The following is a 17,369-nucleotide window of genomic DNA, read 5'->3' as shown; positions in this document are numbered from 1 at the left end:
ATCTGTAAGTCTGAGCTTTTCCCTTCAGATACCTCGTGTCTTTGCTCCATCATCTGCTCAAACCCCCTCCTAAACTCAACCAGACTTTCCACCTGCATCTCCAGACCTCGGATCTTCTCCTCCATCAGCTCTATCAGACGGCATTTCATGCAGAAAAAAACTCTTACCAGGTCCCCCCTCCAGGATCATGTACATATCACAGCTTCCACATCCAGTCATCCTCATTGTATCTTCTGCTACAGGAGTCACTCCCACAGCTGCCTCCTTATTCGTCATTGCCTTCCCACCTAAATCCTGTTAATCTGGGAAACACAAGCCACACCAAAAAGACCACCCCCCACAGCAAAAACAAACCCCAAACAAGCACCACAATACAAACTCCCCTCACAAACTCCCGTTTCCAGCTCTGTTTGCTAGCTCTGTCTGTGCCGCTGCCTGGCTGGCTGGCTACCTTTATAGGACCCCTATGACTTTAAAGTCATACTTAATGTAAAGAACACTTATAAGGGGAACATTAACACAGGGTTATTACTCTCAAGATAGCAGCAGATTTCCTTGTACTTCTGAATAAAGACTTGTCAGTCTGATATTCTCTGTTAAGTTGCCCTGACATCTTTCCTCCAAGGAAGAGAGCTCTGCTCACTATGCTCTCTCTTTCACAAGAGTTAGAGAAAATACTTATTAATGTAGGTCACGTCTTGTCTGTACTTCCCCACCTCTGGCTAATGCAGGTATATTCCCTATAGTATGTTCTCCAGTGTTCCATTCCATCCTTTTTTAAATGAGTCAAGTCACTGGGGGTAGGATCCACAAAGTTACTTAAGTGCCTAAGTCTGGGATATTGATGCCAAAGTTACAATTTTAAACTCTGCTACATCCACAAAATCCTGCCAAACACCATAGGCACCTAAACTCACTTGGTGCCTTAATTTGCAGGGTAAAAGTTCCCTAGGCGCTTAAGTTTCTGCCTCTGGGTATACGCACTGCTGCTTCACAATAGCTGTCCAGGTGCCTATCTCCTCCCTAGGCCCCAGAGCTATTCACAAACCTGGGGAAGACAGGCATTCAGCCATCTAAGTTGCATGGGGCTCAATCCGGTAGGTGTGTTGCTTACCATTCAAGATGAGGAGTAGGAGGAGGTGGTGGTGCTGCACACTTAATAGCTTTTAGCCCAGTGGTTAGAGAACTCATCTGGGATGTGGGAGACCCAGGTTCAATTCCCCCCACTCTGCCAGAGGAGGAGATGAGACACCTTGTTCAAATCCTGTCTCTCAGCAGAGAGCTCCTCTAACCACTGGGCTAGGGGACATTCTGATGTAGGGTTCCCTCAGTCTCTCCTGTTGAAGTCATTCAGCTCTGGATAAATAGTGAAAGAGAGATTGGAGCAGGGGGGACTGGACCATGGGTCTTCCACCTCCTAAGAAGGGGTCCTGATCACCGGACTACAGAACCTCTCTCTCTCTCTCTCTCTGGCCTAATGACTATTTAACTATTTATCCCTAGTGGAACAGTCAATAGGCCAGAGAGAGAGATTGGCTCTGTAGTCCAGTGTTTAGCCCACCCACCTGGGAGGTAGGAGAGCTGGGGCAGCCAGTCCTCCTGCTCCAGGAGTTGTTAATTGTTCAACTGTAAATAAGCTTTGGCAGGAGAGGCTGAGGGAGCCTCACATCGGCCTATCCCATAGTTCAGTGCTTAGAGTTAGGGATAGGATTTGAATGGGGGGGCGGCGGGTGATAAATGAAGGGGCGGGAGCTCCCATTTATGGACACCCAGCCAGACAGTTAGCTATAAATAGGGTGACCATATTTCCCTATGCTGAATATGGGACACCTGGTAAAATTACTCATATTCAAGCGAATTCAATGGCAATCAATCAGAATTCTGCAGTACAGATATTCAAATTAACATCAAGTTGACTGATCCCCTGTTAAAAAGAAATACTGTGTAGTTGGGTTCTTTTTATTTACCTTCTTATCTTTAAGGCTGTAGAGTTCACACAGGGAGATGTCACACACACACACACACACACACACACATTCCTGTACACCTCTCTCACACGGGGGGTGACTAACCGACCTGACCGTCCCTGCCCGGCACTCTCTGCCCTCCATGCCTTGCTGGGGCCCCGGGATGGACCTGCCTCTCCTGGTGCCTGGCAACGCGTCTCCTTGAGGCAACACATGGGCAGGGGGCACACAGGTTCACATGCCCCCCTCCCGAGATTTCTGCCAGGATTCACACCAAAATGTGGCCAGCAGCAGCCTTTTGGGACTTTGTGGGAGGGAAGGGACGGGAGCTGCTTCCAGCCACAGGGGAGTCAGGAGAAGGGATGACCTGCCAAGGACTTTGCAGAGCTCATCTCTTTCCCCACCTCCCCACTCTCCTATGGCTGGAAGCAGCTTGTCCTTTCCTGCCTTAACAGTGTTGAAAGGCAGCTAACACCTCCAGGCTGCTGCTGGCCACCAACATACACAGCCATCTCCTGTCCCCCAGCTACAGCGCAGGCAGTAAGTGGTTAAGTCCTAAGGATTCATTGTGCACCAGGGCTCAGGAAACCTGACTGCAGGGGCTTCAGCGAATCTGGCCAGAGAGGTGGCTCAGCAGGGTATCTAGGGGACAGAGCAATCCAGCACTCCTTGGGGGCAAGACCTAGGGCAGAGGGCTGGAGAGTGAAGAAGGTGCTAAGCCCCTGCCCAGGGGACTGCTGTGGAGTTTGCAGGGTTGGGGCGCAAACAGGCTGGAAATTGCTCCCCGCCCCCGCCACTCCAGAGCTTAGCTGAGGAGCAAAGAGGCTTCCTTGTGTCAGTACTATGCAGGGCTTTCGCACATGCAGAACTCAGCTCCTCCTGGCCAGCGCCTTAAGCCAGAGGGTCTTGGGCTTTTCTGGGTCACCGACCCAGCCACAGGCAGTGGGAGAAGGAAGGAGTCTGCCAGCCAGGCTGTTGGTGAGCTGAGTGCTCCGATCAGGGGCTGGTTCTCCACACAGCACTGGAAGCAGGAGGTGCCCCAAAAGAGGATGGGGGGCATATGGAGGACAGTGGGGTTGGGGGGAGTGAAGGGTAAAGCAGGAAGAGGACAGGAAGAGGGGCGACATGTAACCGGCTGATACCTGGCGCCTACTCGCACTCACCAGCCACCGCAGCTCATAGCCAGTGCCGGTCAGAAACAGAATGCGGGGGGGGGATGAGGCCCTGGCACACAGTGGGGGCTGTGCTGATGGAGCAGCAGGGGGAGCGCTGCAGCTTTGCCCCACCACCAGCCTTGCACAAGCACCCCCATCGCTGGCCAATGGACCCCCCATCCCCACTGCTGATGGGACCCACCAGTGCTGATAGGAAGGGGAGACAGAAAATATGAAACAATTTACCAGTTTTTAAGAAAAAGTTGGGAGACCCACAGGAGGGCTTAAATATGGGACTGTCCCTTTAAAAACAGGACATCTGATCATCCTAGTATAAAGTCCCTCTTGGTGGCTGTTCTGTGCTTGCTTTACCTGTAAAGGGTTAACAAAGTCCCGCAGGTAAAGAAAAGGGCACCTACCAAAAGAGCCAATGGGAAGACTAGAACTTTTTAAAAACAGAAAAGAATCTTTTCCTTTGTGTCTGTTCTCCGGAGAGCGGACACACAAAGAAGCAATGCTGTAAGCAGCTTTAAGCCAGGTATAATCATAAATTATCAGATCGTATTTAGAATTACTTATCTGAAACTCCCAAATGTGTAAGTAGATCAGGAATGTTTAGAAAGACGTGATTAGGGTTATTTCTGTTTATTTCTTATGGCTAATGGACGCCTCTGTGCTAACCCCAGATGCTTTAGTTTGCTTCATCACAGGTTTCAGAGTAGCAGCCGTGTTAGTCTGTATTCGCAAAAAGAAAAGGAGTACTTGTGGCACCTTAGAGACTAACAAATTTATTAGAGCATAAGCTTTCGTGAGCTACAGCTCACTTCATCGGATGCATTTGGTGGAAAAAACAGAGGAGAGATTTATATACACACACACAGAGAACATGAAACAATGGGTTTATCATACACATTGTAAGGAGAGTGATCACTTAAGATAAGCCATCACCAACAGCAGGGGGGGGAAAGGAGGAAAACCTTCCATGGAGACAAGCAGGTAGGCTAATTCCAGCAGTTAACAAGAATATCAGAGGAACAGTGGGGGGTGGGGTGGGGGGGGAGAAATACCATGGGGAAATAGAAAAGGAGTACTTGTGGCACCTTAGAGACTAACAAATTTATTAGAGCATAAGCTTTCGTGAGCTACAGCTCACTTCATCGGATGCATCCGATGAAGTGAGCTGTAGCTCACGAAAGCTTATGCTCTAATAAATTTGTTAGTCTCTAAGGTGCCACAAGTACTCCTTTTCTTTTTGCGAATACAGACTAACATGGCTGCTACTCTGAAACATGGGGAAATAGTTTTACTTTGTGTAATGACTCATCCATTCCCAGTCTCTATTCAAGCCTAAGTTAATTGTATCCAGTTTGCAAATTAATTCCAATTCAGCAGTCTCTCGTTGGAGTCTGTTTTTGAAGCTTTTTTGTTGAAGTATAGCCACTCTTAGGTCTGTGATCGAGTGACCAGAGAGATTGAAGTGTTCTCCAACTGGTTTTTGAATGTTATAATTCTTGACGTCTGATTTGTGTCCATTCATTCTTTTACGTAGAGACTGTCCAGTTTGGCCAATGTACATGGCAGAGGGGCATTGCTGGCACATGATGGCATATATCACATTGGTAGATGCGCAGGTGAACGAGCCTCTGATAGTGTGGCTGATGTGATTCGGCCCTATGATGGTATCCCCTGAATAGATATGTGGACAGAGTTGGCAACGGGCTTTGTTGCAAGGATAGGTTCCTGGGTTAGTGGTTCTGTTGTGTGGTGTGTGGTTGCTGGTGAGTATTTGCTTCAGATTGGGGGGCTGTCTGTAAGCAAGGACTGGTCTATCTCCCAAGATCTGAGAGAGCAATGGCTCGTCCTTCAGGATAGGTTGTAGATCCTTGATGATGCGTTGGAGAGGTTTTAGTTGGGGGCTGAAGGTGATGGCTAGTGGCGTTCTGTTGTTTTCTTTGTTGGGCCTGTCCTGTAGTAGGTGACTTCTGGGTACTCTTCTGGCTCTGTCAATCTGTTTCTTCACTTCAGCAGGTGGGTATTGTAGTTGTAGGAATGCATGATAGAGATCTTGTAGATGTTTGTCTCTGTCTGAGGGGTTGGAGCAAATGCGGTTATATCGTAGCGCTTGGCTGTAGACAATGGATCGAGTGGTATGATCAGGATGAAAGCTAGAGGCATGTAGGTAGGAATAGCGGTCAGTAGGTTTCCGATATAGGGTGGTGTTTATGTGACCATCGCTTATTAGCACCGTAGTGTCCAGGAAGTGGATCTCTTGTGTGGACTGGTCCAGGCTGAGGTTGATGGTGGGATGGAAATTGTTGAAATCATGGTGGAATTCCTCAAGGGCTTCTTTTCCATGGGTCCAGATGCTGAAGATGTCATCAATGTAGCGCAAGTAGAGTAGGGGCATTAGGGGACGAGAGCTGAGGAAGCGTTGTTCTAAGTCAGCCATAAAAATGTTGGCATACTGTGGGGCCATGCGGGTACCCATCGCAGTGCCGCTGATTTGAAGGTATACATTGTCACCAAATGTGAAATAGTTATGGGTCAGGACAAAGTCTCAAAGTTCTGCCACCAGGTTAGCTGTGACAGTATCGGGGATACTGTTCCTGATGGCTTGTAGTCCATCTTTGTGTGGAATGTTGGTGTAGAGGGCTTCTACATCCATAGTGGCTAGGATGGTGTTTTTAGGAAGATCACCAATGGACTGTAGTTTCCTCAGGAAATCGGTGGTGTCTCGAAGATAGCTGGGAGTGCTGGTAACGAAGGGCCTGAGGAGGGAGTCTACATAGCCAGACAATCCTGCTGTCAGGGTGCCAATGCCTGAGATGATGGGGCGTCCAGGATTTCCAGGTTTATGGATCTTGGGTAGCAGATAGAATACCCCAGGTCGGGGCTCCAGGGGTGTGTCTGTGCGGATTTGTTCTTGTGCTTTTTTTTTTTTTTTTTGTTCCTCTGATATTCTTGTTAACTGCTGGAATTAGCCTACCTGCTTGTCTCCATGGAAGGTTTTCCTCCTTTCCCCCCCCTGCTGTTGGTGATGGCTTATCTTAAGTGATCACTCTCCTTACAATGTGTATGATAAACCCATTGTTTCATGTTCTCTGTGTGTGTGTGTATATAAATCTCTCCTCTGTTTTTTCCACCAAATGCATCCGATGAAGTGAGCTGTAGCTCACGAAAGCTTATGCTCTAATAAATTTGTTAGTCTCTAAGGTGCCACAAGTACTCCTTTTCTTTTTAGTTTGCTTGTAACCTTTAATCTGAACCCCCCAAAAAAAGGTATTTTGGGTGCTTAATTTTTGGAATTCCTCTTTTTAAAATCTAGCGAAAGCCTAAATTCCAGATGCATTTTCTTTCTTTTTTGTTTTTAATAAAATTTACCTTTTTTTTAAGAGCAGGATTGAATTTTGGTGTCCTAAGAGGTTTGTGCATGTTGTTTGATTAGCTAGTAGCAACAGCTAATTTCCTTTGTTTTCTTTCTCAGCTCTTCCCTGGAGGGGGTTTGTGTGAAAGGGCTTTAGGGTACCCCACAGAGAGGAATTCCCAAGTGCTTATTCCTGTGTCCAAGGGGTTTTTTTGCATTTGGGTGGTGGCAGCGTTTACCAAGCCATGGTCAGAGAAAACCTGTAACCTTGGGAGTTTAATACAAGCCTGGAGTGGCCAGTATTAATTTTTAAAATCCTTGCGGGCCCTCACCTTCTGCACTCAAAGTGCCAGAGTGAGGATTCAGCCTTGACAGGGGTTCCCTTCTCCCACTCTGTCAGAGAGGGGGAAATTGAACTTAGATCTCCTACATCCCAAGCAAGTGCTATAAACACTGGGCTAAAGTTATAACAGAGGTAGTGCTACCTCCTCCTCTAGACATACTGTGTGGTGCAACGCAGGCACCTAACTCTTTGCCACAAGAAATACCTTGGATGCATGAGCTGCTGGACTCCAGGCGGTGTCTCCCCATTCATAGACAACTAAGCAGAGATAGGCACCTCCTTAGCACACACCCTTCTCCTCAGCATCCCCCATTGGCTAGCTTAGGTGACTCCCTACTTAGCATGTTGGCTTTTATGGGTCATGAACTAAGGTGCCTATTTCTCCCTATTCATTGTATAGGAGTTTAGACCTCTAACTCAGGCTTTATGGGTCAGCTGAAATCAGGAAGAGCAAGCACTCTTGCAGGAAGGGGAAAACATGCATCTCACAAGATCTCCAGCCCCTTTCATTTGTGGACCAAAGAACAACACTCTGAACAATTCCTACCCCTCCTTGGCGTTTACCTTTCATATACTTGAAAAGAATGATCATATCTTCATTGGGATCCTCCCTCAGAAAAGCACTAAACTTTGGCAAATCTAGACATATTTAGGTAGTTTAGTCTTTTCTCATAAGTCAAATTCCTCCAAAACCTATTGCCCAGACCAGGGAAATGGTTCATGTTCTAAAGGAAAAGACTGAGAGTGTATTTACTTTTATGTTAAGGATAATTGGTGCCACAAGTTTTCACTGAGAATTCTGATAACTTATCTTCCCTGAGGTTCTAAAATTTGGGTATTTCATTTATGGTTGAACTACTTAAGACTTTAATTCCTTGGTAACTAGTGACCAATTTGGGAAGAATATAGAGAAATGCATGTTTAGATTCCTCCCCACTATTTAAAGAAAAAGCTAAATAGGCTATATTAGAAGTCTCTTTGGGGGGGAGGGATAGCTCAGTGTTTTGCGCATTGGCCTGTTAAACCCAGGGTTGTGAGTTCAATCCCTGAGAGGGCCATTTATGGATCTGGGGCAAAAACTGGGGATTGGTCCTGCTTTGAGCAGGGGGTTGGACTAAATGATCTCCTGAGGTCTCTTCCAACCCTGATAGTCTATGATTCTAAGAACATCCCATTGGAGGCTGCTTCTCCATGGGAATTGAGGCTTCTTCCTCTCCTTTTATCTCTATTAATGTTGACTGTGCCTTTTATATCTGTAAACCCTCATCATCCTAATAGGCCAAATTCAAAGATGACAAATGGTGTAGCAGGTTACATGTTGTAAGTCAGCACAAGCTGGTTGAAGTGGATGAACTTACACTCCATCAGGGCAGAAAGAGAGGGTGTAGCAAGAAAAGCAAGGAGCTGGAGAGTGTAGATGTAACAAGGTGGTCTGCCCCATTAAGGGTCAGGGGGCCTAGGAGCAGCCAGCCTTGTTCTATTATCACACCCAGCTGAGAAGGCGACAGGAGATCCCTATAAAAGACTGAGAAAGCTCAGGGAGAGCTGTGGAATGAGAGTTAGCTCCTGTGAATGGCCCTGGAGCAGAGGGAGGCAGGCAAAGTGAAAGGCCTCTAGGCCTCTATGGATAATTGTTGGTTAGCAAAATAACTTTGTCATGTGTTTCTTTGTGAGTTTTTGCTTGAGTTAATAAACCATTCCCTGAGGGAAGGACCTGAAAGAGATCTGGACATCCTTCCTGGGCTGGGAAGACAGGCCAACAGTTTACAGTTAAATAAAGCAAGGAGAGCATCCAGTTTTTTTTCCACCAAATGCATCCGATGAAGTGAGCTGTAGCTCACGAAAGCTTATGCTCTAATAAATTTGTTAGTCTCTAAGGTGCCACAAGTACTCCTTTTCATCCAGCTACTGACATCCAAAAGCTAGACCCCATCACACTCCTATACAGGTTCCAACACCCAAGCATGCTAACACTCCTGCATCCATGTGATGACAAGATGCCACATGGATGGCTCCTCACATGACACATCTACACTCATGCTAGCACCCACCCACCAAGAGGACACCCAGACCCTCAGGCACCCATCAGATGGGGCTGGATCCACAGCCCATTGCAGCCAATGGGAGTCTTTCCACTGACACCACTGGGATCTGGGTCAGGCACATAAACAACCTTGGAAGAGTTTGATTTTTGACCACATAATTTTGACTGAAAAGATCAAGGTTTATTTTAAAGCATTTTTAATTGTTATCAATTTAAATGTTCACAAATGCAGGAAATTGGGAGTGGGGTCATATCATTATTTAATGACGGTTGATGCTTCAATTCAAAAAGTTAAAGCTTTATAAACTGTGAAAACATGAGTTGTCAACATCATGTGTTCAAATACACAAAGTAAATATCTTTAAATCAACAAACCAGACCTGTTTTTACTGTCCATTTGCTAGTCCCTTTATAGAAAGCCCAATTCAAAAGTCTAAATAATTTAATAAGGTCTCAAGCAGCATTTTCTTACTTTGCCTATCTGTACATTTTAATTATTATTTAATGGAAACATGTTCTCATTGGTCTAGTGGTATAGTAAAATCATTAGGTATAGTAAAATCAACATTTACCAATAAAAATCTAATCCTTCCAGTCCTACCCATAGACATCTCCTAAACTCCTGAACACATGTGATCCTGGGAAGGCTGCCTGTGGGCTGCTATGATTTTATTTAATTATCTTTAGCCTTCCGGTGTGCATGGCCCTTCAGTAATGTTGAATAGAGGAGGAACTGCTTTCTATTTCTGGGTATAGTTATTTACCTTTAATAATTTTTAAAGGAAGAAAGCAATTCGTTTTAGACTCAGAGACACATAACCCCACTCATGTGTCTAATATTTTGAAATGCTCAACATCTCCCAGAAGACAAGGCCTTTTCCTATTTGACATAGCAATAAAGAAAATAAGAGGGAATAGAACAAACCTCTTATGGGTTTTTATTGGCAGCTTCTTGTTGGGTTCTTGTTGGCAGCTCTTAGCTGTTGTTTTAAAATGATTCGTATTGCATGATTCCCCACCTCCACCCCCTTGCAGGCTTGCCAACCCTCCAGGACTGTCGTGGAGTCTCCAGGCGTTAAAGATTAATCTTTAATTAAAGATGATGCTATGTGATGAAACCTACCGAAATTGACAACCCTACCCCCTTGCTTAAAGAAATGTGTTTAACAGCCCAAGCTAGGTGGGCTGCAGGGGGCCACGTGGTGGATTCTGGGAGTGGGGCCCCAATCCATGAAGTTGCAGCCCCCGTTTGCCCAGGGAGGGGGCGATGCCAGCTCCCAGCTGGGTGGGAGGGTTCTGGGGATTGTATTTGATCGCCTGCGCTGGCTGGGGCTGCGATGCTCAGCCGCAGCAGCAGCAGCTCCAGGGCTGGGTCTCTGCCCTTTCCCCTCCCACCGCCTCTGAGCGCGGGAGCGAGTGGGGAGCGAGGCGGGCAGCCCCGGCAGCGGGCTGCGCTCCCGGGCCGGCGCCGAACGGGTGCGGGGAAGGGCGGGGAGGGAACCCGGAGGGGCAGAGTCAGTGACGTGCCCATCAGCCCCCTCCTCCCCCCCCCAGCTCCAGCCCCTGCCGGAGACACTCGGCGCAGCGCTGGTTCCAGCGGCACAAGGCAGCCGGGGGCTCCTCAGGCAGCGCCCGCTCCGCCTCGCGCCCTCTCGCTCCCGGGGCGCCCTCCCTCCGCTCCCCCCGGCCGCCCGCCCGCCCGCCTTGTTTTCTCCGGGCCGGGCCCCCCTCGCAGCTGCCACCCTGAAGTTTCTGGCCGTGCTCCTGGCCGCAGGGATGCTCGCTTTCCTTGGTGCAATCATTTGCATCATCGCGAGCGTCCACCCTGCGGCCAGCCCCGCCGGAGCTCTCCAGGGTGCTGACAATGACTCCAGCGCCGCCGCCGCCCTGCTGCCGGCCTCCGCCGCCGCCAAGGGGCCGGGCGCTCTCCACGGTGCTGGGCAGAGCTTCTCGGGCGGCCCCCAGGACTCCCTGCTGGAGCTGCTCTCCAGCAGCGCCCGGCCCCGCCAGCAGCAGCAGCAGCACCAGCAGCTCTTCAGCCGCTTCCTCTGCACCCCTCTGCCGGCCGAGTGCCCCTCCGACAGCCCCCCGCCGGGGGACGGCCCCGCGCCCGCCGGGGACCTCTTCTTCCTGCACGCCGCGGCCGAGCAGCTGAGGCAGACGGCGCTGCAGCAGAAGGACCAGATCCTGAGCGACCAGGAGACCATCCGCGAGCTGACGGGCAAGCTGAGCCAGTGCGAGAGCGGGCTGGAGCTGAGCTTCCAGGACAGCGCCTCTCTCTGGGGCGGGCCCCGGAAAGACACCATGGGCGACCTGCCCTGGGACTCGCCTGCCATGGTCCAGGAGCTGGAGGATGCTGTCCGGTCGCTGAAAGACAGGATCGACAAGATAGAGGCAAGGCGTGAACCCCCCATCCCATCCCCCCGCAGCCCCGCGCCCGCCCCTGCCGATCTCCCCTCTTCCCCCTCCTCTCCTTCCTCCTCACTCCGTGCCCCTCAGCCTGTCAGCTCCCACGGCTGAGCCTTCTCCTCCCTCCCTTTGCACGGCCCTCTCCAGGCTTTTACTAGATTGCCAATGCCTGGGGGGTTGGGGGGTTTAGTGTATTTGAATGCTTCATGTAATTAAATCAGAGATGTAATGTACTCTGGTAAATCAGACCCAGCGAGGCAAGCCCTGACTGTTGGCTCTGGGAGCTGTGGGTCCATGGGTGGGTGGCTGGCTGTGTGGGCAGTGGTGGTGAAATGGGGACACAGTATAATGGATTGAATATGTGTGTGTGTGTTTGATTCCTTGCCACCTTTTCTCTGGTTTCTCCCTACTCTTTGATGTGAGATTTCCTCTGATAAATAGCTTTCACTGAAATAAAATAAGTAGCTTTCATAGAATTCAGAGATGGAAATTATAGGGATATTGCGTGTGTATATATATATATACAATATATAATACATAAAAATGGATATTTCATGCCCTCTTCTCACACTTCCAGGTGCCCCACCAATGTTGGATTGTTCCCCACAGAATACTCCAGCCTAGTTTTAATTGACTCTCAGGGGAAGGGGCTTTCATCACTTCCCTTCAAAGACTATTACTTATGTAAAAGACCTTAGGAAATTTTATAGATATCCATTGAAACATTTTGTATACATCTCTTCTTCATAAATGCGGACGTGTGTCCCTTTCAACTCCACCATCGAGTTTATTTTGAACCCATGTTTTCTCCATTCCCTACATATCTATACTACTAATTGCCCAGGGCCAGAGCAGGCCACCAATGCTCCCACAGAGTAGTACCTCACTCTGCCCATAGTCCTATTGCTGTGGGTGAGGGTAGCACCATGGAGTTAGAAGGGCTAGATTCTGCTGCCTTCACACATAATGTGTAGTTCCTTAGTTATCCAGTTATGTCACTGATTGCAATGGGACTGCTTGCAGAATAAGGCTTTGTACTGCTCACTGGGAGCAAAGGTGGCAGAATATTTCCTAACAATAATGAATATTGCTTACATAAGAAATAATGGATTATGAAAGTGAGGCCATGGACATTTTTGTTTACATTCAAGAAAGGGCTCTGTGTCATTTTCTGCTTGCCTGCAGTGCTATTACTCTTCTTGTCCCTGCTTTGGGGTCACTGCCAGTGTTTCAGTCTCCAGTCTGGTTACAAGTGGATGAAAGCTGACTTTCATCCTTACATAAAGACATACAATAGCTGTTCCCCTTGGTGGGTGGGTGTGGGGGGTCTGTGTGTGGAAACTGAATTTTCATGTTGTTAGTGGCTGGTGACAATCACAGAGATGATATACACCTTTGCAAAGTGAGTTAAATGTCTCTTTTCTTTCTGGAATGCCCTCTGGCTAGATCTCAAGCTGGGAGATACTGATGGATTTGTGTACCTTCAAGGGGTGAAATCCTGGCCCCATTGAAGTCCATGACTTTGGTGAGGTCAGGATTTTACTCAAGGTGGGTAGCATGTCATCTGGGTACTTAATGAGGAGACATGTTTCTTATAGCAAGCAAAGGGTTGCCCCTTCCCTGTGGAATGAGCATGGGTTTGCCACTCAGAACCCAAGGATCTTCCCAAGATCTGTTTGGATCTCAGGAGATCTGTCAGAGGCCAGGGCCATCTGTATAGAAACCTGGATGTCATGACTGACTCCAGGGCCCACTGATCCCCCTGCATCTGACTCCCTTGCAAGGGATTCCCCACCCATTTCTATCTCTGAATGAAAAGGGGGCTCTCAGCATGGGAAAGTGAAAAGTTAACCCAGGCTGATGTCAGAGCCTGTCCTGACTCACCTGTCCACACCAATGTCTCTCAACCCCTGGAGGGCTCTCAGTGGATTCATGGGGGAGAAGAGTGTGCCATGAAGGCAGCTCATCATCTTCCACACAGGAAGGCGGAGAGCTATATGTTGGGGGAATCCTATAAGCATGGAATCTAGAGATGGGTGGACAGGGATGATCCCTCTCCCAGAGACACTGTCATCAGGAATAACTTTCTTTGTGCAACAAAGAGAGAAAAGGAGAGAAACACACTTAGGCACATATGGTGAGAGAGAGAGAGGCTGATACACACACAGAGAGAAAGAGCTAACATATTACACGAAGCCACTCAGATTATCCATGCAACAGATGTGAAGAGATAGAGACAAACAAAGACACGGAGAGAGACATCTATGCAGGAAGGTGAGACAAAGAGAAAGGTAAGTGCACACACGTAGGAACAGACTGAAACACACATGGAATTACAGATCCACACAGACATGCAGAGTGAGAAGAACTAGTGAGCTCCCAGAGAACAACATGCACACAGAGGAGAGAAGGAGGCACACATAGGAACTGAGGAAAAGACTGTCACACACACGGTGCGAGACAGACACACCAAGACACACATGCAAGGAGACAAAGACCCATCTAGAGAGAGAGCCAGACACACCATACCCAAAGAAACCCTTCAGAAAGGAGAGACACATGGGCAGAGGGTCAGAAAGATTCAAAGATTGAGTGAGAGAAACACACAAACACAACTGGACACACGCAGAGGCGTAGAGAGGAAAAGTCTCTCTCTCTCTCTCTTTCACACACACACACACACACACACACACACACACACACACACACACACACACACAGAAGGACAGTACAACACACAGAAATCCAGAGAGAGAGAGTGAGTATACATGATTGTGGGTGTGCATTACATTTCATCTCATTGAACATCATGAGATGACAAGGTGGATAATGTGATGCCTTTTAGCTGTACCATTATGTGCCATGACATAAGTCACAATTCTTTGCCTCCAAAAAGTAGCTCCCCATTTCAGAAGCCGTTGGGGTGTTGTATAATATATGAGCTATTTTGACCTGTTTCCTGTGATTTCAAATGGCAGTTGCAAGCTGTCCCGGCGGGGGGAGGGCAAGATGAGGGAAAGTACTGTCATTGGTAGACCTTCCTTCTTCTGTTTCTTTATTTCTGTTTGCACTGACATAGTAAAGAGAGGGAGACAGATATGCACACAGAGGGCCAAATTCTGCTCTCAGTTGCACCAGTGAAACCTAAATAGCTTAAGTGAGTCTACAAATGAAAGTAGCATTTGGCAGAGAGGCACAAACATGTAAAAAGTATCCACTTGATGAGGCTAATATCAATGCATCAAAGGATGGTGGCAAGTGGACCAAGAGTGTGCTCTGTATTGTATCTTCTGGGAGTCAAGAGTGTTTATACTTTGCAGTAAATTCTCAGCACCTCACAGACGCAGGCCAAGGGATCAAGCAATTGAGTAAATAGGGTAGTATGTCACAGACAGGTTGGAATAAGGCTTCCCTGGCTCTAACCTGAAAAGCATGTCAGTTAGAACTTACTGTATGTGATGGTCCAATATAATATCAAACCCTAGAAGTCAGAAGTGGAGACAGTCTATTAGATTACACCTAATCTCCGTGCTGCTAGGCTGTTGACTGTAACGTACTATCCAGTTGTTTGTCTGGTGCAGTAAGAAATGTTGGAAACTACTGAGCTTCTCCACTTCCCCTGAGAGGCTATTCCACAGTCCAAGATTTCTCTGTTCCTACAGAGCCCAGACAATGGGCTTGCACTTGGTCACACCTAATTAAGGTGACCAGACATCCATTTTTAAAGGGACAGTCCCATGTTTAAACCCTCCTGCAGGCATCCTGACTTTTTCTTAAAAACAGGCAAATTGTTCTGTTTTTTCTGTCTCCCTGCCCCTGTCAGTATTGGTGGGTTCTGCTGCTGGCCAGATCTCTGCTTGCCAGCCGCCCACCCCCTGCAGTGAATGGGGGCATTCAGTGGCCAACGATGGAGGTGGGTGTGCAAGGCTGGTGGCGGGGCGAAGATGCAGCATGCGGGGTCAGCTGCTCCCCGAGCTGATCCATCAGCACAGCCCCTGCTGCGTGCCGGCTCTCAGCCAGCAGGACCCTGCCCCCTGTCCTGTTTCCAGCAGACACTGGCTGTGCACTGCGAGCTGCGGTGGCTGCTGAGTGCGGGCAGGTGCCATGCAGTGGCTGGTGACATGTCCCCTCTGCTGCCCACCCATCGGCCCTTTTCATGCTTCCCTTCTCGCTGTCCTCTCCCTGCTTTGCCTCTTCACCCCCCACAACCCCACTGCTCTTCCATATCCACCCCGGCAGGATGCGTCCCATTCCCAGCGCTGTGCAGAGAACCAGCCCCTGGTCGGAGCGTTCAGCTCACCAACAGCCTGGCTGGCAGGCTCCTTTCTTCCCCACTGGCCCTGTCTCTGGCAGGGCCAGTGCTCTGGGAAAGTCCAAGACCCTCTGGCCCAGGGCGCTGGCCAGGAGGAGCCAAGCCCTGCATGTGCCAAAGCCCTCCATAGCTCTGGCATGGGGAAGCCTCTCCATCCCTCAGCTAAACTTGGATTGGTGGCAGAGGGAAGGGAAAAGCAATTTCCAGTCCATTCACAACCCGACCCTGCAGGCTTCACAGCAGACCCCCGGGGCAGGGGCTTAGCATCCTCTTCACCCCCGTCCTCCCACGCCCCGGGTCCTGCCCCCCACCAGGGAGCACAGGACTGCTCCATCCCCTAGGCACCCTCCCCTGCTGAGCCATCTCTCTGGCCCACTTCACTGAAGGCCCAGCAGTCAGGTTCCCTGGGTCCTGGTGCACAATGCATCCTTAGGGCTTAACCCCTTCCTGCCCGCACTGTAGCCAGGGGTCAGGAGGCAGCTGGCCTATGTCGGTGGCCAGCAGCAGCCTGGAGGTGTTAGCTGCCTTGACACTGTGCATGCAGGAAGGGACAAGCTGCTTCCAGCCACATGGGAGTGGAGGTGGTGGGGAGAGAAGAGCTCTGCAAAGGCACAAGCCAGATCATCCCTTCCCTCCCTCCTGCTCCCCTGTGGCTGGAAGCAGCTCCCATCCCTTCCCCCTGCACAGTGTGGAAAAGCTTCTGCTGGCCACATTCTGGTGTGAACCCTGGCAGAAATCTGAGGAGGGAGGCTTGTGACCATGCATGTCCCCACCCAATATGTTGCCTTGGGAAGACGCGGCGCAAAGTACCAGGACAAGCAGGTCTGTCTTGGGGGCCCAGCCAGGCATGGAGGGTGGAGAGCACTGGGCAGGGAAGATCGGGTCATTTAGTCCCCCCTGCCCGTGTACGGGAGTGAGTGTCTGTCACCCCTCCCCTTGTGTGTGGGAGGGGAAGGGGTATGTGTGTCACCCCTCCCCATGTGAACCTTAAAGCCTTAAAGATAAGACGGTAAATAAAAATAATCCAGCTACTCAGTATTTCTTTTTAACAGGGGCTCAGTCAACTTGATGTTAGTTTGAACGTTTGTACAATTGATTGCCATTGAACTCGCTTGAATACGAGTAATGGTTGCCAGGGGTCCCATATGCAGCATAGGGAAATATGGTCACCCTACACCTAATACAAGACAAAACATCCCATTATGAAGCAGAAAAATGATAGTCCCTCTTGACACAGCTTGATTAGTCAGCCTCTAAAATACTGCATTCAATTTTTGGCACCTGAAAGGCCAAGAAGAGGGCAGAGGAAGAGGAAGTTGTCAGCAACCTGGAGGAAGCAACCAAAATTATTGGGGATGGGAGTGATTGACCAAAGAAGGAAGATTAAAAGAGTTGAGCTCATAACAGACCACAAGTATTTGAAAGGTGTTGCTTTTAAGGAGGGGGAGGAATTGTTCAATGAGGGTATCACTAGGAGCAATAGGATGGAATTGAGCAAAGGATAAACTTCACCTGAATCTTAAGAAACATTCTCTAAGGGCAAGATTTCTTCGCCTGTGGAACAGTCTTCCAAGGGAAGTAGTGGAAGCTCTAGCAAGTTGGCATTTTTAGATAGGATTGGGCAAAGCTCTAGAAAATAAACTATGTGGGGAATATTCTGCAGTAGTTGGAGATGAGGGGAGTTGGACAAGATATGGCCTAATATGTCTCTTCTAATTGTGATTTCTATGCTTTTTGATCCAGATTGTGATGCCAGGTTGTGTCTCTGCACCTCAG

At 48.9% G+C, this 17,369-nt stretch overlaps 1 protein-coding gene across 1 annotated transcript in view; it reads left to right on the top strand.

Annotated features, from left to right (window-relative positions):
• The window catches only part of NPTXR (neuronal pentraxin receptor), a 52,658-nt gene that overhangs the window by 14,363 nt on the left and 20,926 nt on the right, over positions 1–17,369 (top strand). Inside the window, exon 5 of the mRNA XM_038389513.2 lies at positions 10,275–11,266. Coding sequence (XP_038245441.2) covers positions 10,275–11,266 — 992 coding nt within the window. The remainder of the gene's footprint in view (positions 1–10,274; positions 11,267–17,369) is intronic.

Source organism: Dermochelys coriacea, chromosome 1 (genome assembly GCF_009764565.3).
Source record: "Dermochelys coriacea isolate rDerCor1 chromosome 1, rDerCor1.pri.v4, whole genome shotgun sequence".
Lineage (NCBI taxonomy): Eukaryota > Metazoa > Chordata > Testudines > Dermochelyidae > Dermochelys > Dermochelys coriacea.
The sequence above is the reverse complement of the archived record's forward strand: the minus strand, read 5'-3'. Positions and strand labels throughout refer to the sequence as shown.